At 40.5% G+C, this 18,755-nt stretch overlaps 1 protein-coding gene across 1 annotated transcript in view; it reads left to right on the top strand.

Annotated features, from left to right (window-relative positions):
• The first annotated feature begins 6,413 nt into the window (after positions 1-6,413).
• Positions 6,414-18,755, top strand: part of LOC106603380 (glutamate receptor 3) — a 111,572-nt gene continuing 99,230 nt past the window's right edge. Inside the window, exons 1-2 of the mRNA XM_082974583.1 lie at positions 6,414-6,830; positions 7,346-7,504. Of these exons, the coding sequence (XP_082830709.1) occupies positions 6,743-6,830; positions 7,346-7,504 (247 nt within the window). The 5' untranslated portion in view covers positions 6,414-6,742. The remainder of the gene's footprint in view (positions 6,831-7,345; positions 7,505-18,755) is intronic.

Below are 18,755 nucleotides of genomic sequence, written 5' to 3'. Positions count from 1 at the left end.
ATCTTTACCCCTGCAGTTTTGACATTTCCAGGACATTTCCTGGCAGCACTACTGATAAAATATTTTTGACACTGAAATATGCCTTGACATTTGACTTTCATTTATGCCATTTTGTTTTAAAATATATATATTTATATATTGAATACCGGTATGGTTGTACAGACGAGCCAGGATACTTGTTAAAAGCCTTTAAAAATCCTTCCCAAGTATCTCAGTCTCAGTCTGTCAAGACCTGGAGTGGAATACATGATACTGAACATTAGTGTATCAGCCTGAGGCCTTCACTCCTGAAATCCGGGGCACTGCCAGCGATGAGATAAATGGTAAAAAGGAACACATTTTGTCTAAGTTATTAAACTGTCAAGAACAACCTGGTGGTCAGCTCTTTCATCTTATCTGCAGAAACAATGAAATACTTTTTCATGGAAAGTGAACATTTGACATTTTTTCACCAAAGTCCAGAGCACTTTGGTGAAGGAACATACAGTGCCTTCAGAAAGTATTCATATCCCTTGACTTATTCCACATTTTGTTGTGTTACAGCCTGTATTCAAAATGGAGTAAATATATTTTACAATACCCCTTAATGACAAAGTTAAAACATGTTTTTAGAAATGTTAGCAAATTTATTGAAAATGAAATACAGAAATATAACATTTACATAAGTATTCACACCCCTTTTTTTATGACACTCAAAATTTTGTTCAGATACATCCAATTTCCATTGATCATCCTTGAAATGTCACTACAACTTGATTGGAGTCCACCTGTGGCCAATTCGATTGTTTGGACATGATTTAGAAAGAAACACACCTGTCTAAGGTCCCACAGTTGACAGTGCATGTCAGAGCACAAACTATACAGCCAAAGAAACGCTGGAATGACTTCTGAACAAGAATGTGAAAGTCGTTGAGTGGCCCAGCCAAAGCCCAGACTTGAATCCAATTGAAAATCTGTGGAAAGACTTGAAGATTGCTGGTCACAGCCACTCCCCATCTAACTTAACAGAGCTTGAGAAAATGTACAAGGAAGAATGGGAGAAAATCCCCAAATCCAGATGTACAAAGCTGATACAGACATACCCAAGACAACTCAAAGCTGTAATCGCTGCCAAAGATGCTTATACAAAGTACTCACTCAGGGGCGTGAATACTTATGTGAATTAGATAATTCTGTATTTTATTTTCAATACATTTGCTAAAATGTCATTATGGGTTATTATGTGTAGATAGGTGAGAAGAAAATATGTAATCCATTTTGAATTCAGGCTGTAACACAACAAATGTGGAATAATTCAAGGGGTATGAATCATTTCTGAAGGCACTGTATTAAGTCCAGCTAATTTACCAGAGGAGTTTATAGGAGGTTCAGAGACCGAGAGGAATCCCAACCATAGCCTTTCATTTGATTCAATATGTTATTTTATCCTCTGACCTTTCAGTACAGTACCCTAAACAGAGGACAAGTCTCCTCTTGTTGTTGTTCTGATGTCAAATACTGTCAAAGAGAAAAGACACCATAATGCAAATGTTAGACACAGGTATCAGGTGAACACAAAAAGAAATGTATTCCTCTCATGGGTACATGCAACAAACTGTAAAATGAACTACTAGACACATGAACTCAACATTAGGACGTCTATGACAATGTACAGTATTTGTTGGAAAACTATGGAATACATCGGATGTAAACCTATCCTTGTACAGTCTATGGATTTAAACCGTTTTTGAGATGCATCAGTAGGCTACTAATATGACTTTCCTTTCCAATATTAGCAACCAACCAAACACCAGTGGCATATCAAATAAGTGGGTCATATTCTGCTCTGCTGGACAGCCCCACCATCAGACGACACCACTGGTTATGTCACGTTCTCTTCACTTTGATTTGCTACCCCATCTCTTGATCTCTAATACCGAAGTTAAACTGTATGACAGGAGATCCACTGTGCTCTGTTTACATAGAGAGACATTGTTTACCTGTGGATTTTTCATCTTTAATTAGCCAATGCCAACTGTAATTTTCTCTATCTGCCCGAGGAAAATTAGGCTGCTCATGCATCAGAACACTTTTGCCGTGCACTTGCCAGTTTCTCTGGCAGGCTTTGGCCCTAATGTGAACTTGAATGTGAAAGACAGAGCCGCTGCAAACAGTCACATGCCTGGCACGGCCCACATCCAATTTCACAGGCTCTAGCTCTGAGTAATGAAGGCAAAACAGGAGACGTGATGTAAAATAAACAAGCCTTCATCATGACACACAGGCAGCACCTCCAAGCTGAGGATTCAGACATAAATATTTGCATGTCTTCTATATGTCAACTGCTTTCTGGGAGAATAATCAAACAGTTACTTCAAAAACAGTTAAACAAGTTGACAAAAATAGCAAACCATATTATTGTCCGCCCCTAGACTGCAGTCTCATTCCATTACAATGCATGCTCCATTAAATTAAAGGGCAAATTATTTAGAATAAACCGGCTGGAGGAACAAGTGGGAAGTAAAATTACTTTTTACTGATTTAATTACTGTAGATTGCAGATGGGTCTGAATCTGACTGTAGCGGTTTGCACTCTGCTCATGGTACAAATGTGGAACACTGCATTTGCCTGGCTGGCTGTATATAGGCCAGTCCACTCCCTCAGGCTTACAACTTGTGTGTAGATCTGTGTGTTCTAAGAATCCATTACCAAAGGAAAAAAACATCTCACTTCATCTACAGTATATTGACAGCTTTAGTCAATAGGAATTAGTCAATATGAATTAGTCAATATGAATTAAATGTAATATCCTGGAACAGGGATTTGGCTATGTGAGTTAGAAATCAGAAGCTCTCACTGATGAAAGGTGGCCACTACTTTTAAGAATCGTATCCCTAGAGACATTACTACCTTGCACACAAAGTCTTACCATGGAAACAGCTTGTGATCAACTTCTGATGATTACGTCTCCACCAGCCAGTCAGGCCTCCAGCCTGCAGAAATACACTGTAAAGTTTGTAGTCAGACATGGTAGATATCTGTCACATAGTGGTGATGTTCTTTCTACTTCTCTATGGATGACGAAATGAATGTGTGTCTCTTCTGCTGGTAAACTGGGATTGCATAAAACATATTGACATTTAAAGTAAATATAAATATTACCCTGGGGGATACGGTTTGTTTATGTGATGTCATCACAGAGCTAAATACAGCTAGCATTGAGAGTATGCCAAAATTAGACTGTGACATGAATTGTACCATGTGGTCAACAGTGTCTAAATGGCATGTTCACTTAAAGTCCTTAGGAGGTGCTGGAAGGGCCCACTGGCATTTCCACTCAGTGGGGTCTTGTTGAATTCACACACATTGTGTGTGCGTGTCTCATTATTATATGATGAAAAGATAGCTGCGCCAGATATTTGCAACCACCTTTGCATGCTTAGGATAATTAAAAGAAAATGTCTCAAGCAAGCCATTGTCTGCACCAAACCTATTTTTAATGAATACAAACAGCACATAAGAGTAATAACAGCATATAATGAATCAACAGCAACAGTACATACATTCAGATCTTGAATTCACTTTAGCGTGGAAAGAATGCACAGCTGGCTGCTCATTGTTTAAAAGCCTAAAGCACATTTCCATGTCTCCAGAGAGCGTGTGAGTAAAGACAGGCCTTAGCGTCATGCTGCAACTCTCCCTGACTGCCTGTCTCACCTCTTGCTCATCTCCCTTCCTTTCTCTTCCCAACCTATTTAGCTTGACCCTGGAGTCCTTGTTTCCCCATATTTTTCTCTGCTGAGATGTTGTAGACCTAGTAACATCCTCATCATCACACCATTCTCCTTTCAAAGGGAGATGTAGTATAAAAACGGTTCATTTCAGGGTGTTCCTGTATATTATCTCTGGATGAGTTTGCCTCTGATGGCTCTCATCATGATGACAGACACAGCTCAGTGACTGTAAAGCGCAAGATTTGCCACAAGCTCTATCAAATTAAGTCTGTTTTTGAGTGCACAGGAACAAATTGAATAATTTTCCACAGCCGAGCCGAAAGGGACATGCCATTTCAATGGAAAATTGTGTAGTTCATCAAATCTGTGATGTCTTACAGAGGAAATATACTGTAGATGTTCTAAAGCTAAAACAATTTTGCTCCTGGAATGGAATCGGCCAACAGTTGTGCAGCACAGCACCACTGTTCTGGCCCTAGATCAGTGAGTGAACTGTAAATTAACATCGGAGTTGTATTGCCAAGCATTTAAATCCCTCTGATTGATCTGGATCAATACAGTCTGACCTATTCTGCATCGGCCTCGTCCTGACAGGAAGCCGTAATGATTGGCTGACTTGCCTTTGGCTCTCAACAGTACACACTGACTCTCTGAACAAAGAGCTTCTCTAATGTAATCTATATCATCTTATTCATAGTGGTTGGATAGAGATGTGCTGGTGTGTGAATTCTCATTGTTTTGAAGGATCACATCCCTACAGTATAGTGAGAGGCTGTATGAAACCGTGTGTATAGTGGTTAGAGAAGATGGTTTAATACCTTTATAACTGCACTAAGTCGGTTGGTTGGGGTTGATGGGTAAGCATATAACGCGAACGTCTAGCAACCCGAAGGTTGCGTGTTTGAATCTCATCACGGACAACTTTAGCATTTTAGCAACTTTGCAAAGACTTGCTACTTTGCAACTACTTAGCATGTTAGCTAACCCTTCCCCTAAACCTAAATCTTTAACCTAACTCATAACCTTAACCTCAACCCTAACCTTAACCGCTAACCCTAACCCCTAGCCTAGCTAATGTTAGCCACCTAGCTAACATTAGTCACCTAGCTAACATTAGCCACAGCAATTGCATTCGTTACATATCATAGGAAATGAATGATGGACATCCACAAATGAATACATACCATATGAAACATAACATACCGTGTCATACTAATTGGAGTGTCCCGGATTTACGTTTACAATGTTACGATTACAGAGGTCGACAAGCAACAGTGTGCAACTCCTCTGCAATACTGAGCATTTCCAACCTAGGGGAGGCGAGAGCACTCTAGCTCTGGGAGCGACTTCATTCCCCAGGATGGAACATCACATCCCTTTTCTCTGGGTGCCTTCCTGTGACTAGAGGCACAGTAGGACTTGATGAAGAGGGGTCTGATAAGTCCTGGGCTTTGACGGGGCACTGCAGCAGCACCTGTTTCACATTATCCAGTAACCCCAGAATTAATTACACAGACTCAATCACATTCGCTCTAAACATACCCCACAGGCAGGCAGTGCAGATGACTCTGCAATCATGGGAAGAATTATGAAAACTTCAAGTGGCACTTAACTAATTTGGGGCATATTTGACTGACTCATAGGACTTGAAGTCTACCTGGGCTGGGTTACAGGTTTAGTTCAGGGAATTTTAACAGGATCCGCCCCTTTCTTTCAACTTTCACCTAAAATGACATACCCAAATCTAACTGCCTGTAGCTCAGGCATTGAAGCAAGGATATGCATATTCTTTATACCATTTAAAAGGAAACACTTTGAAGTTTCTGGAAATGTGAAATGAATGTAATAGAATATAACAGATTAGATCTGGTAAAAGAAAATACAAAGAAAAAAACTATCATTTTTTTGTATTTTTTTTTGTACCATCTTTGAAATGCAAGAGAAAGGCCATAATGTATTATTCCAGTCCAGGCGCAATTTAGATTTTGGCCACTAGATGGCAGCAGTGTATGTGCACATGATGATCCTAGACCGATTCCAATGAACCATTGCATTTCTGTTCAAAATGTTGTATCAAGACTGCCCATATGTGCCTAATTGGTTTATTAATAACTTTTCAAGTTCATAACTCTGCACTCTCCTCAAACAATAGCATGGTATTATTTCACTGTAATACCTACTGTATATTGGACAGTGCAGTTAGATTAACAAGAATTTAAGCTTCCTGCCAATATCAGACATGTCTATGTCCTGGGAGATGTTCTTGTTACTTACAACCTCATGCTAATTGCATTAGCCTACATTAGCTCAACCGTCCCATGGGGGACCCACCGATCCTGTAGATGTTAAAAACATTGGCATGTCTTCAGGAATATCTCAAGAGACCACTTACACAGGCGATGAGAGGGTGACCAATTTGCCTGGCATTCATTTAATATCAGTGTCAATAATGTATTTAGAAATATCATTTAGCTTAATGCCATTTTTTTTCTCATGTAGACGAATTTAATCTTCACCAGATAATTTATAGATGATGCATTAAAGACTACCAGTAATTGTATATTCCCTCAACTAGCCCACTTGAGTAGATCAGATGTTAGATGATACCATGGTATCTTGACTCTCTTTACACCATGTGGACAAACACTACACTGCGCCCGCGCGGTTTCTTCCCAGCCAACAAAGTCTGCAGTGGCGGGATGGGGAGGATGATGTTATAATTCAACGTTAGATCAAGTTTGATCAACGTCCCCCTGCTGGCCCAATTGGATGATCCTTATTCACAATAAGATCCGCTTTTCGCTCCACCACCATCTTTGAGATAAGTCTTTGCCTTTTCCCCTCTCAACGGCATAAGATTCGCTCTGCTGCAGTTCCGCTCGCACCTCAACGTACCTGTAGTATATCACTGGTAGTACACAGTGAGAGCTGCTTACACATCTGGCGGATTTTCTGTGCGCATAGGCTTGTGTACATGGTTTTCCTATATCAGATTCGTTTGAGGAGTTAAATTCAGAGGCCGGAGAAAATGAGGCATCGCGTAATAGCCATTGTCCTTTTTTTGTTGTGGCTTTTTGGGAAATCGCATGGAGCGTTTCCAAACCAGATAAATATAGGTAAGTTATATTTGAAATAGCATAAATAACATGTTTTTTTCTTTAGCCTGAAAATAAAACGAGATCAATGTACATTAAGACAGTGTTGTGTGGTGTTGACTTAATTTTATATTTGCATAATTCATTGTCAAGTTGATCAATAATAGCCTACACTAACGACAGGTAGGGTAATAGCCACCTAAGAGCAACACCGCTTTATAGTGGGGGAGGGTGAAAATGGCACAAAGTTGCTCATAGCCTAATTTAAGTACTGTATCTTCCTACAGAACTTTCCACGACTGCAATGGGCAGTGTAGATAATACATTAACAAGTTAATCTCTGTATAATTAAATGGGTGGTGTTTATTCTAGATAAAGTAATGGTCATCCAGTTGGTTATGTGGTGCGTAAAATTGAACTGATGATTTATAAGGACTGATATTGACGTCATCCTGTATTTTCATGAAACATTATAAGAGCAACTAGGCAATGAAAAGTCACATTCTTCGTAATCTCCTATTCTCTTTCTTCTATAGGTGGTCTCTTTATGCGCTCTACAGTGCAGGAGCACAGCGCTTTCAGATTCGCTGTCCAGCTGTATAATACCAATCAAAATGTGACGGAAAAACCTTTCCATCTCAATTACAATGTAGACAATCTCGAATCCTCTAACAGCTTCTCCGTCACACATGCGTGTGAGTACCACGATACTCAATTATGGCAATGTATTTCATTCAACAACTACCAAAACTGCTTCACCCCCCCACCCCCCCTCAACATTCCTGAGAAAATATTCTAGCCCAACACTACACCCACTCACATAGAAACATTACAAAGCTGTTGTGTCAATGCAGCTTCTTTTAAGCTGGGGTGATTCAAGATTGAGAATAAAACAAATATATAGTTTAACTGTTAATTCTTTCCTTACTGGATATAATATCTGAATTTGTATACAAAACACCTTTTCAAACCACTGTGATTGTGAATAGAGCTTGAGTTGTTTAGGAGGATACCATAGAATAGATGATTCTATAGAAATACTGCTGTGTGTAGGTGTGGAGTAAGTTTGACTATACAAGCCCCAGTTTATTTTTAGATGAAGCCATTGATATTTCAAATAGGTGGTTGTTGCAGTAATTTCTATATAGCCCATAATCCAAATGACAGATTCAGTTCTCTGTTATATCACTGCTTTTTGTAAATCTACACACTGTAGCAGACAGATGTACACTATTGTATATAATAATAGCATTTTACATTTTTTCAGGGTTGATGAGGTTAGGGTCAGGCAGGTTTATGAAACACAGTGGTGCATAGGTACAGTACAAATGTGTAATGTATACGATGAAGCACAGTAAACGTGTCATGTCTGTCTATAGCTGAGATAAAGGCTTTAAATAATGGCATGACAATGTCACGGTCATCATATGTAGGATATGCTACTCCTTCCTTGGATACAATTCAACAGAGGTGGCTGTTGTTCTGTTGAAAAGCTGTATGTTAATATTTATCTGGTATGACAATTCCACATTCCTCTGGCAGAGAAGCATCTCTCTGCCCTGGGTGTAAAACATTGTTAATTTATGGCACTTGACAGGGTTATGTCTTCTCTCTTAGTTGCTGTTCACTTGAGGCACTATTGTAAGATCACAGCGATAGGTCTGTAATGAGGGTGCACATGGATACGCCTGCAGTGTATCGCAGTGTTGGTGTTTATTTAACCCCCCCTATATCTGGTTGCATCATTTTGCTATAGCCTATGCTGCAAGTTGTTGGATTTACGATGTATCAAAATCCATTTGATGTGACTGTGATAAAATAAGTTTGTTAAAATAATTTTCCTCTCTTAGATTCGTAGAATGAATTCTCATGAATTACTGGAACAGACTATTTAATTTGATTGCCATGGGAGATATAGACCTTTAATTGGAGTGGATGGGTTTTAGTTATTTCAGGCTTGATGAAATGCCTCCAGATCTCTATTATAGTGATCAATCTGACAGAATATGGGTCTGTCACATGACTGACATGCAGGTATGAGCACATTTCAGTAGCATATTCCATTGTGATTAGATACAGTATTGCCGTTTCTAGTGTGAGTATTTATCTCTTCAATTCATAGAGGAGCCAATGCAAACTTCAGTTTGATGCTACATAGCTACCCCAGGATACAATTGTTTTGCTTTGGCATGGAACCTTCTTAGATGTCATTTACATTATCTGCACCCTGCAGTTCAGTTCAGTATTGCATTGTTTATGGAAGACAGTTAGCTATGAATAGCTTTTCTTTTCTTTTACCTGAAAATAAATATTTTTTATCTGTTTACTTATTTAATATTTAACATGTTGGAGCTGAGAGTGTATTCTTATGTCAGGTCTTGGCATTTGTTTTTGTTGAATGGTATGCAATGGGACCCTCTGGTTCATTCAAGATGAGACAGTAGACAGTGAGCAGGCTTCCAATATCTTGCTGACTACCTCTGGCAGCACTGGATGCATCTGAGTGTCAGAAGCACTCGTTTAGCACGCTAACTTCTCTCTAACTGTACTTCTCTAAGGATCAGTCAGACTATTCAAATCTGTGTCAGCAAACAGAATTAGCTGCTCAGATGGTTGTGTAACTCAATAAAGAGAAAAAAACACTAGGAAATCTGGAGCTTGCTTGATGCCTTTGGGTGGCTTGTCCATAAAAATACAAAACCGCTTCTCTCGTTGTAATGGTTTTGTAGAGTTACAAATGGACATTTGTCCTTCTGTGTGATTTTTGTGTTTTGTTTTTCCCAATAATATTGCAGTATTTCCATGCTGAATCATAGTGATCTTTAGTTTTTGGAAACCATGTCTGTTATAAGCATGACACAAAAGAAAATCAGAAGTGAATATCAGTCAGACTTCCACGAAGCCTTCATAAAGCATTCATAACACCCAGTGCCAAGATATAATGGGATTCTGTTTGTCACTTCCTCTTTGAAGTTGACATCAGAAGAAGAAGGGGGAGAGTAGCCAACATGGATTACCTTTGACTTAGACCAGAGAGGCTACAAAGCCTGACATTTTAATGTGCAGCATTTCTATAATATTCATTTTCACATTTATTAAATTAGATCATTCATTGCATCTATTTAGCATCAGTGGGCAAATTTTGTCCATTAACATTATTGGACAATAACACAATAATGAATTACTCACCCTTTTTACTGTCAGATGAAATGACCAAATGGATGATATGTATGTACACTGAACAAATATAAATGCAACATGTAACATTTTGGTTCCATGCAAATTTTGTGGACAAATTTTTTTACCTCCCTGTTAGTGAGCATTTCTCCTTTGCCAAGATAATCCATCCACCTGACAGGTGTGGCATATCAAGAAGCTGATTAAACAGCATGACCATTACACAAGTGCACCTTGTGCTGGGGACAATAAAAGGCCAAATCAAATTTTATTGGTCACATACACATGGTTATCAGATGTTATTGCGTGTGTAGCGAAATGCTTATGCTTCAATATCCGACAGTGCAGCAGTATCTAACAGGTGATATCTAACAATTCCATAACAAAACCTAATACAATCTATTAAAGGAATGGGATGAGAATATGTAAGTATAAAATATATGGATGAGCAGTGACAGAGTGGCTAAGATGCAATAGATAGTAAAGAATAGATTGTTAAGGATACAGTATACATCATATAGAAATGAGATGAGTAATGCGAGATATGTAAACATTCTTAAAGTGGCATTAATAAAGTGACTAGTGTTCCATTTTATTAAAGTGGCCAATTATATCAAGTCTGTAGGTAGGCAGCCGCCTCTCTGTGCTAGTGGTGGCTGTTTAACAATCTGATCGCCTTGAGATAGAAGCTGTTTTTCAATCTCTCTGTCCCAGCTTTGATGCACCTGTACTGACCTCACCTTCTGGATGGAAGTGGGGTGAACAGGCAGTGGCTCGGGTGGTTGTTGTCTTTGATTATCTTTTTTGCCTTCCTGTGACATTGGGTGTTGTAGGTGTCCTGGAGGGCAGGTAGTTTGCCCCCAGTGATGCGTTGTGCAGACCGCACCACCCTCTGGAGCACCTTGCGGTTGTGGGCGGTGCAGTTGCCGCCCACGACGGGCGGTGATACAGCCCGACAGGATGCTCTCAATTGTGCACCTGTAAAAGTTAGTGAGGGTTTTCGGTGACATGCCACATTTTTTCAGCCTCCTGAGATTGAGGAGGCACTGTTGCGCCTTATTCATCACACTGTCTGTGTGCATGGACCATTTCAGTTTGTCGGTGATATGCACTTTCTCCACTGCTGTCCTGTCGATGTGGATATGTGGGTGCTCCCTTTGCTGTTTCCTGAAGTCCACGATCATCTCTCTTGTTTTGCTGACATTGAGTGAGAGGTTGTTTTCCTGACACCACACTCCGAGGGCCCTCACCTTCTCCCTGTAGGCTGTCTTGTTGTTGTTGGTAATCAAGCCTACCACTGTTGTGTCGTCTGCAAACTTGATGATTGAGTTGGAGGTGTGCATGGCCACACAGTCATGGGTGAACAGGGAGTACAGGAGGGGACTGAGAACACACCCTTGTGGGGACCCAGTGTTGAGGATCAGCGGAGTGAAGATGTTGTTTCCTACCTTCACCACCTGGGGGCGGCCTGTCAGGAAGTCCAGGACCCAGTTTCACAGGGCAGGGTCGAGACCCAGGGTCTCAAGCTTAATGATGGGTTTGGAGGGTACTACGGTGTTGAATGCTGAGCTATAGTCAATGAACAGCATTCTTACATAGGTATTCCTATTGCCCAGATGGGATAGGGCAGTGTGCAGTGTGATGGCGATTGCTTCATCTGAGGACCTAGTGGGGCGGTAAGCAAATTGAAGTGGGTCTAGGGTGACAGGTATGGTGGAGGTGATATGATCCTTGACTAGTCTCTCAAAGCACATCATGATGGCAGAAGTGAGTGCTACGGGGCAGTAGTCATTTAGTTCAGTTACCTAAGCTTTCTTGGGAACAGAAACAATGGTGGTCCTCTTGAAGCATGTGGGGACAGCAGACTGGGATAGGGATTGATTGAATATATCCGTAAACACACTAGCCAGCTGGTCTGCGCATGCTCTGAGGACGTGGCTAGGGATGCCGTCTCGGGCCGGCAGCCTTGCGAGGGTTAACACGTTAAAATGTTTTACTCACGTCGGCCACGGAGAAGGAGAGCCCACAGTCTTTGGTAGCGGGCCGCGTCGGTGGCACTGAATTGTCCTCAAAGCACGCAAAGAAGTTGTTTAATTTGTCTGGATGCAAGACGTCGATGTCCGCAAAGGGGCTGGTTTTCTTTTTGTAATCCGTGATTGTCTGTAGACCCTGCCACATGTCTCGTGTTTGAGCCGTTGAATTGCGACCACTTTGTCTCTATACTGACACTCTGCTTGTTTGATTGAGGGAATAACTTAACTGTTTGTATTCGGCCATATTTCCAGTCGCCTTGCCATGATTTAATGTGGTGGTACATGCTTTCAGTTTTGAGCGAATGCTGCCATCAATCCACAGTTTCTAGTTAGGGAAGGTTTTAATAGTCACAGTGGGTACAACATCTCCTATACACTTCCTTATAAACTCGCTCACTGAGTCAGCGTATACGTCAATGTTATTATCTGAGGCTACCCAGGACATATCCCAGTCCACGTGATTGAAGCAATCTTGAAGCGTGGAAACCGATTGGTCAGACCAGCGTTGGATAAACCTAAGCACGGGCGCTTCCTGTTTTAGTTTCTGCCTATAGGAGGGGAGCAACAAGATGGAGTCATGGTCAGATTTGCCAAAAGGAGGGCAGGGGAGGGCCTTGTATGCATCGCGGAAGTTAGAGTGTCAGTGGTTGAGTGTGTTACTCGCTCGTGTACTGCAATCGATATGCTGATAGAATTTAGGTAGCCTTGTTCTCAGATTAGCTTTGTTAAAATCCCCAGCTACAATAAATGCAGCCTCAGGATATATGGTTTCCAGTTTGCATAAAGTTCAGTGAAGTTCCTTGATGGCCGTCTTGGTATCCGCTTGCGGGGGGGATGTACATGGCTGTGACGATAACCGAGGAGAGTTCTCTTGGGAGATAATACGGTCGGCATTTGATTGTAAGGAATTCTAGGTCAGGTGAACAAAAGGACTTGAGTTCCTGTATGATGTTACAATTACACCATGAGTCGTTAGTCATGAAACATACACCCCCGCCCTTCTTCTTACCAGAGAGATGTCCGACAACATGTCCCCAGCTAGCCATATTTCCGTGAAACTGAGTATGTTACAATCCCGGGTATCTCTTTGGAAAGTAACTCTTGCCCTGATTTCATCGACTTTGTTAACTAGGGACCAGACATTAGCGAGTAATATACTTGGAAGGGGTTGGATGGTGCGCGCGCGCATCCGAAGCCTCACTAGAAAATCGCTCCGGCCCCCTCTCCTCTGGTGGCGTTGTTTTGGGTCGGCCTCTGGAATCAGTTCAAATGCCCTGGGAGGTGCAGACAAAGGATTCGCTTTGGGAAAGTCGTATTCCTGGTTGTAGTGCTGGTTGTGCTGGTAAGTTGACATCTCTCTGCTATCCAATAGTTCTTCCTAGTTGTATGTAATAACATTTAAGGTTTTCTGGGCTAACAACGTAAGAAATAATACATAAAAAACTAAATACTGCACAGTTTCCTAAGGACTAGAAGAGAAGCTGCAATCTCTATCGGCGCCATCTTGCTCAGTAAAAATGTGCCGTTTTGTCACACAATACAATGCCCCAGATGTCTCAAGTTTTGAGGAAGCGTGCAATTGGCATGTTGACTGCAGGAATGTCCACCAGAGCTGTTGCTCTCTACCGTAAGCCGCCTCCAACGTAATTTTAGAGAATTTGGCAGTAGGTCCAACCGGCCTCACAACCACAGACCATGTTTATGGCGTCATGTGGGTGAGCGGTTTGATGATGTCAATGCTGTGAACAGTGTCCCATGGTGGTGGTGGGGTTATAGTATGAACTACAGACAACGGACACAATTGCATTTTATCGATGCCAATTCGAATGCACAAAAATACAGTGACGAGGTCCTTAGGCCCATTGTGATGCCCATTTTTTGTTAAGGTATCTGTGACCAACAGATGAATATCTGTATTCTCAGTCATATGAAATCCATAGATTAGGGACCAATTAATTTTTTTCAATTGACTGATTTCTTCATATAAACTGTAGCTCAGTAAAATCTTTGAAATTGTTGTGTTAATATTTTTGTTCAGTAATATGTACAGTACCAGTCAAAAGTTTGGACACACGTACTCATTCAAGGGTTTTCTTTATTTTTTACTATTTTCTACATTGTAGAATAATAGAGAAGACATCAAAACTATGAAATGACACATATGGAATCATGTAGTAACCAAAAAAGTGTTTAAAAAAAATCTACATTTATTTTATATTTGAGATTTTCAAATTAGCCACCCTTTGCCTCTTGGCATTCTCTCAACCAGCTTCATGAGGTATTCACCTGAAATGAATTTCAATTAACCTGTCTGGGCTAGGGGGCAGTATTTTCACGGCCGGATGAAAAACGTACCCAATTTAAACAGGTTACTACTCTGGCCCAGAAACTAGAATATGCATATTATTAGTAGATTTGGATAGAAAACACTCTGAAGTTTCTAAAACGGTTTGAATGGTGTCTGTGAGTATAACAGAACTCATATGGCAGGCAAAAACCTGAGAAAAAGTCAACCAGAAAGTGGAGGATCTGAGAATTGTAGTTCTTCTTTCTTGTCCCTTTCGAAACTACAGTATCCGTGGGGTTACGTTACACTTCCTAAGGCTTCCATTGGCTGTCTAAAGCCTTCAGAAAGTGTTTTGAGCCTTCTCCTGTCACTGGGCAGAGTATAGGAGCTCAGTTACTGAGTGGTCTGCCTGGCAACAAAGGGATTGGATATGCGCGGTCATGCGAGCACACCGTTCCTTCGTTTTTTCTCCTTGAATGAATATGCTATTGTCCGGTTGGAATATTATCGCAACTTTACGTTAAAAATACCATAAAGACTGATTTTAAACAGCGTTTGACATGCTTCTAAGTACGGTAATGGAACATTTTGACTTTTCGTCTCTGGTTCCGCGCTCGCGCGTTATGCCTTTGGATAAGTGATCTGTACGCCCGAACAAAACGGAGGTATTTGGACATAAATATGGATTATTTGGAACAAAAACAACATTTCTTGTGGAAGTAGCAGTCCTGGGAGTGCATTCTGATGAAGATCAGCAAAGGTAAGAGAATATTTCTAATACTAATTCAGAGTTTAGGTTGCCCCGAACTTGGCGGGTTTCTGAATAGCTCGCCGTAATGGCTGAGCTATGTACTCAGAATATTGAAAAATGTGCTTTCTCCGTAAAGCTATTTTAAAATCTGACACAGCGGTTGCATCCAGGGGTAGTCTATCTATAATTCTTTAAATAATTGTTATCTATTTTGTCAACGTTTATGATGAGTATTTTTGTAAATTGATGTGCACATTCACCGGACGTTTTGGTGGGAATACATTTTCTCAACTCCACGTGCCAATGTAAAATGCTGTTTTTGGATATAAATATGAACATTATCGAACAAAACATACATGTATTGTGTAACATAATGTCCTAGGAGTGTCATCTGATGAAGATCGTCAAAGGTTAGTGCTTCATTTAGCTGTGTTTTGGGTTTTATTGACACATGTCCTTGCTTGGAAAATGGCTGTGTGATTATTTTTGCCTATGTACTCTCCTAACATAATCTAATGTTTTGCTTTCGCTGTAAAGCCTTTTTGAAATCGGACAATGTGGTTACATCAAGGAGAAGTGTATCTTTAAAATGGTGTAAAATAGTTGTATGTTTGAGAAAGTTGAATTATGACATTTTGTTGTTTTTGAATTTGCCGCCCTGATATTTCACTGGCTGTGTCCCGCAGGTGGGACAAGCAAGGAGATATGTCACAAAAACCCAAAACACGGCTAAATTAAGCACTAACCTTTGACGATCTTCATCAGATGACACTCCTAGGACATCATGTTACACAATACATGTATGTTTTGTTCGATAAAGTTCATATTTATATCCAAAAACAGCATTTTACATTGGCACGTGATGTTCAGAAAATGTATTCCCACCAAAACTTCTGGTGAATGAGCACATCAATTTACAAAAATACTCATCATAAACGTTGACAAAATACATAACAATTATTTTAAGAATTATAGATACTGTACTCCTTGATGCAACCGCTGCGTCAGATTTTAAAATAGCTTTTCGGCGAAAACACATTTTTCAATATTCTGAGTACATAGCTTGCCATCAAAGCAAGCTATACAGACACTCGCCAAGTTCTGGGGTCACCTAAACTCAGAATTAGTATTATAAATATTCTCTTACCTTTGCTGATCTTCGTCAGAATGCACTCCCAGGACTGCTACTTCCACAAGAAATGTTGTTTTTGTTCCAAATAATCCATATTTATGTCCAAATACCTCAGTTTTGTTTGTGTGTTCAGGTCACTATCCAAAGGCATAATGCGCGAGCGTAATTCGAGACACGAAAAGTCAAAATGTTCCATTACCGTTAGTAGAAGCATGTCAAATGTTGTTTACAATCAATCTTTATGGTATTTTTAACGTAATAATGCAATAATATCCAACCGGACAATAGCATATTCATTCCAGAAGAAAAAGAAGGAGGGGCGCGCTATCGGGCTCGCGCATCACCAAGTCCTTTGTCCATAGGCAGTCCACTCATTGGCTGAGCTCCTATTCTCTGCCCGGTTACAGGAGAATGATGAAAAAACTTTCTGAAGGCTTTTGACAGCCAATGGAAGCCTTAGGAAGTGCAATGTGACCCCACAGACACTGTAGTTTCGATAGGGATTCAAAAGAAGAACTACAATTCTCAGATCTCCGACTTCCTGGTTGGATTTTTCTCAGGTTTTTAAAGACAAGACTCTCGTTAATCTAACCACACTGTCCGATTTCAAAAAGGCTTTACAGCGAAAGCAAAACATTAGATTGTCAGCAGAGTACCCAGCCAGAAATAATCAGACACCCATTTTTCAAGCTAGCATATAATGTCACAAAAACCCAGAAGACAGCTAAATGCAGCACTAACCTTTGATGATCTTCATCAGATGACACACCTAGGACATTATGTTATACAATACATGCATGTTTTGTTCAATCAAGTTCATATTTATATCAAAAAACAGCTTTTTACATTAGCATGTGACGTTCAGAACTAGCAAACTTCCGGGGAATTTACTAACAATTTACTAAATTACTCACGATAAACGTTCACAAAAAGCATAACAATTATTTTAAGAATTATAGATACAGAACTCCTCTATGCACTCGATATGTCCGATTTTGAAATAGCTTTTTGGTGAAAGCACATTTTGCAATATTCTAAGTACATAGCCCAGCCATCACGGGCTAGCTATTTAGACACCCGGCAAGTTTAGCCATCACCAAAATCAGATTTACTATTATAAAAGTTTGATTACCTTTTGTTGTCTTCGTCAGAATGCACTCCCAGGACTGCTACTTCAATAACAAATATTGGTTTGGTCCAAAATAATCCATCGTTATATCCAAATATCGGCGTTTTGTTCGTGCGTCCCAGACACTATCCGAAATGGTAAATCAGGGTCGTGCGCATGGCGCAATTCATGACAAAAAAATTCTAAATATTCCATTACCGTACTTCGAAGCATGTCAACCGCTGTTTAAAATCCATTTTTATGCAATTTATCTCGTAAAAAAGCGATAATATTCCGACCGGGAATCTCCTTTTCGGCAAACAGAAAAAAATCACAAAGACGGGGGCGGCCAGGGCACGCGCCTAAGCCCACAGTCCCTTGATCGGCCACTTGACAAAGGCGATAATGTGTTTCAGCCTGGGGCTGGGATGACGACATTCAGGTTTTTCCCGGGCTCTGAGCGCCCATGGAAGACGTAGGAAGTGTCACGTTAGAGCAGAGATCCTTTGTAAAAGATAGAGATGGCAAAGAAGTTCAAGAAATGGTCAGACAGGCCACTTCCTGTAAAGGAATCTCTCAGGTTTTGACCTGCCATTTGAGTTCTGTTATACTCACAGACACCATTCAAACAGTTTTAGAAACTTTGGAGTGTTTTCTATCCAAAGTCAATAATTATATGCATATTCTAGTTACTGGGCAGGAGTAGTAACCAGATTAAATCGGGTACGTTTTTTATCCAGCCGTGAAAATACTGCCCCCTAGCCATAACAGGTTAAGAAGTTAATGCGTTTGAGCCAGTCATATGTGTTATGACAAGGTAGGGGAGGTATACAGAAAATAGCCCTAAATGGTAAAAGACCAAGTCCATATTATGGCAAGAACAGGTCAAATAAGCAAAGAGAAATGACAGTCCATCAATACTTTAAGACATTAAGATCAGTCAATATAGAACATTTCAAGAACTTTGAAAGTTTATTCAAGTGCAGACGCAAAAACCATCAAGCGTGATGATGAAACTGTCTCTCATGAGGACCGCCACAGGAAAGGAAGACCCAGAGTTACTACTGCTGCAGAGGATAAGTTCATTAGAGTTACCAGCCTCAGAAATTGCTGCCCAAATAAATGCTTCACAGACTTCAAGTAAAAGACACATCTCAACATCAACTGTTCAGAGGAGACTGTGTGAATCAGGCCTTCATGGTCGAATTGCTGCAAAGAAACCATTACTAAAGGACACTAATAATAAGAAGAGACTTGCTTGGGCCAAGAAACACGAGCAATGGACATTAGACTGGTGGAAATCTGTCCTTTGGTTTGATGAGTCCAAATGTGAGATTTTTGGTTCCAACCGCTGTGTCTTTGTGAGACGCAGAGTAGGTGAACAGATGATCTCTGCATGTGTGGTGCCCATCGTGAAGCAAAGAGGAGGAGGTGTGATGGTGTGGGGGTGCTTTGCTG

The sequence above is a fragment of the Salmo salar genome, chromosome 04, assembly GCF_965601325.2.
Source record: "Salmo salar chromosome 04, fSalSal1, whole genome shotgun sequence".
In the NCBI taxonomy this organism is placed as follows: Eukaryota; Metazoa; Chordata; class Actinopteri; order Salmoniformes; family Salmonidae; genus Salmo; species Salmo salar.
The sequence above is the reverse complement of the archived record's forward strand: the minus strand, read 5'-3'. Positions and strand labels throughout refer to the sequence as shown.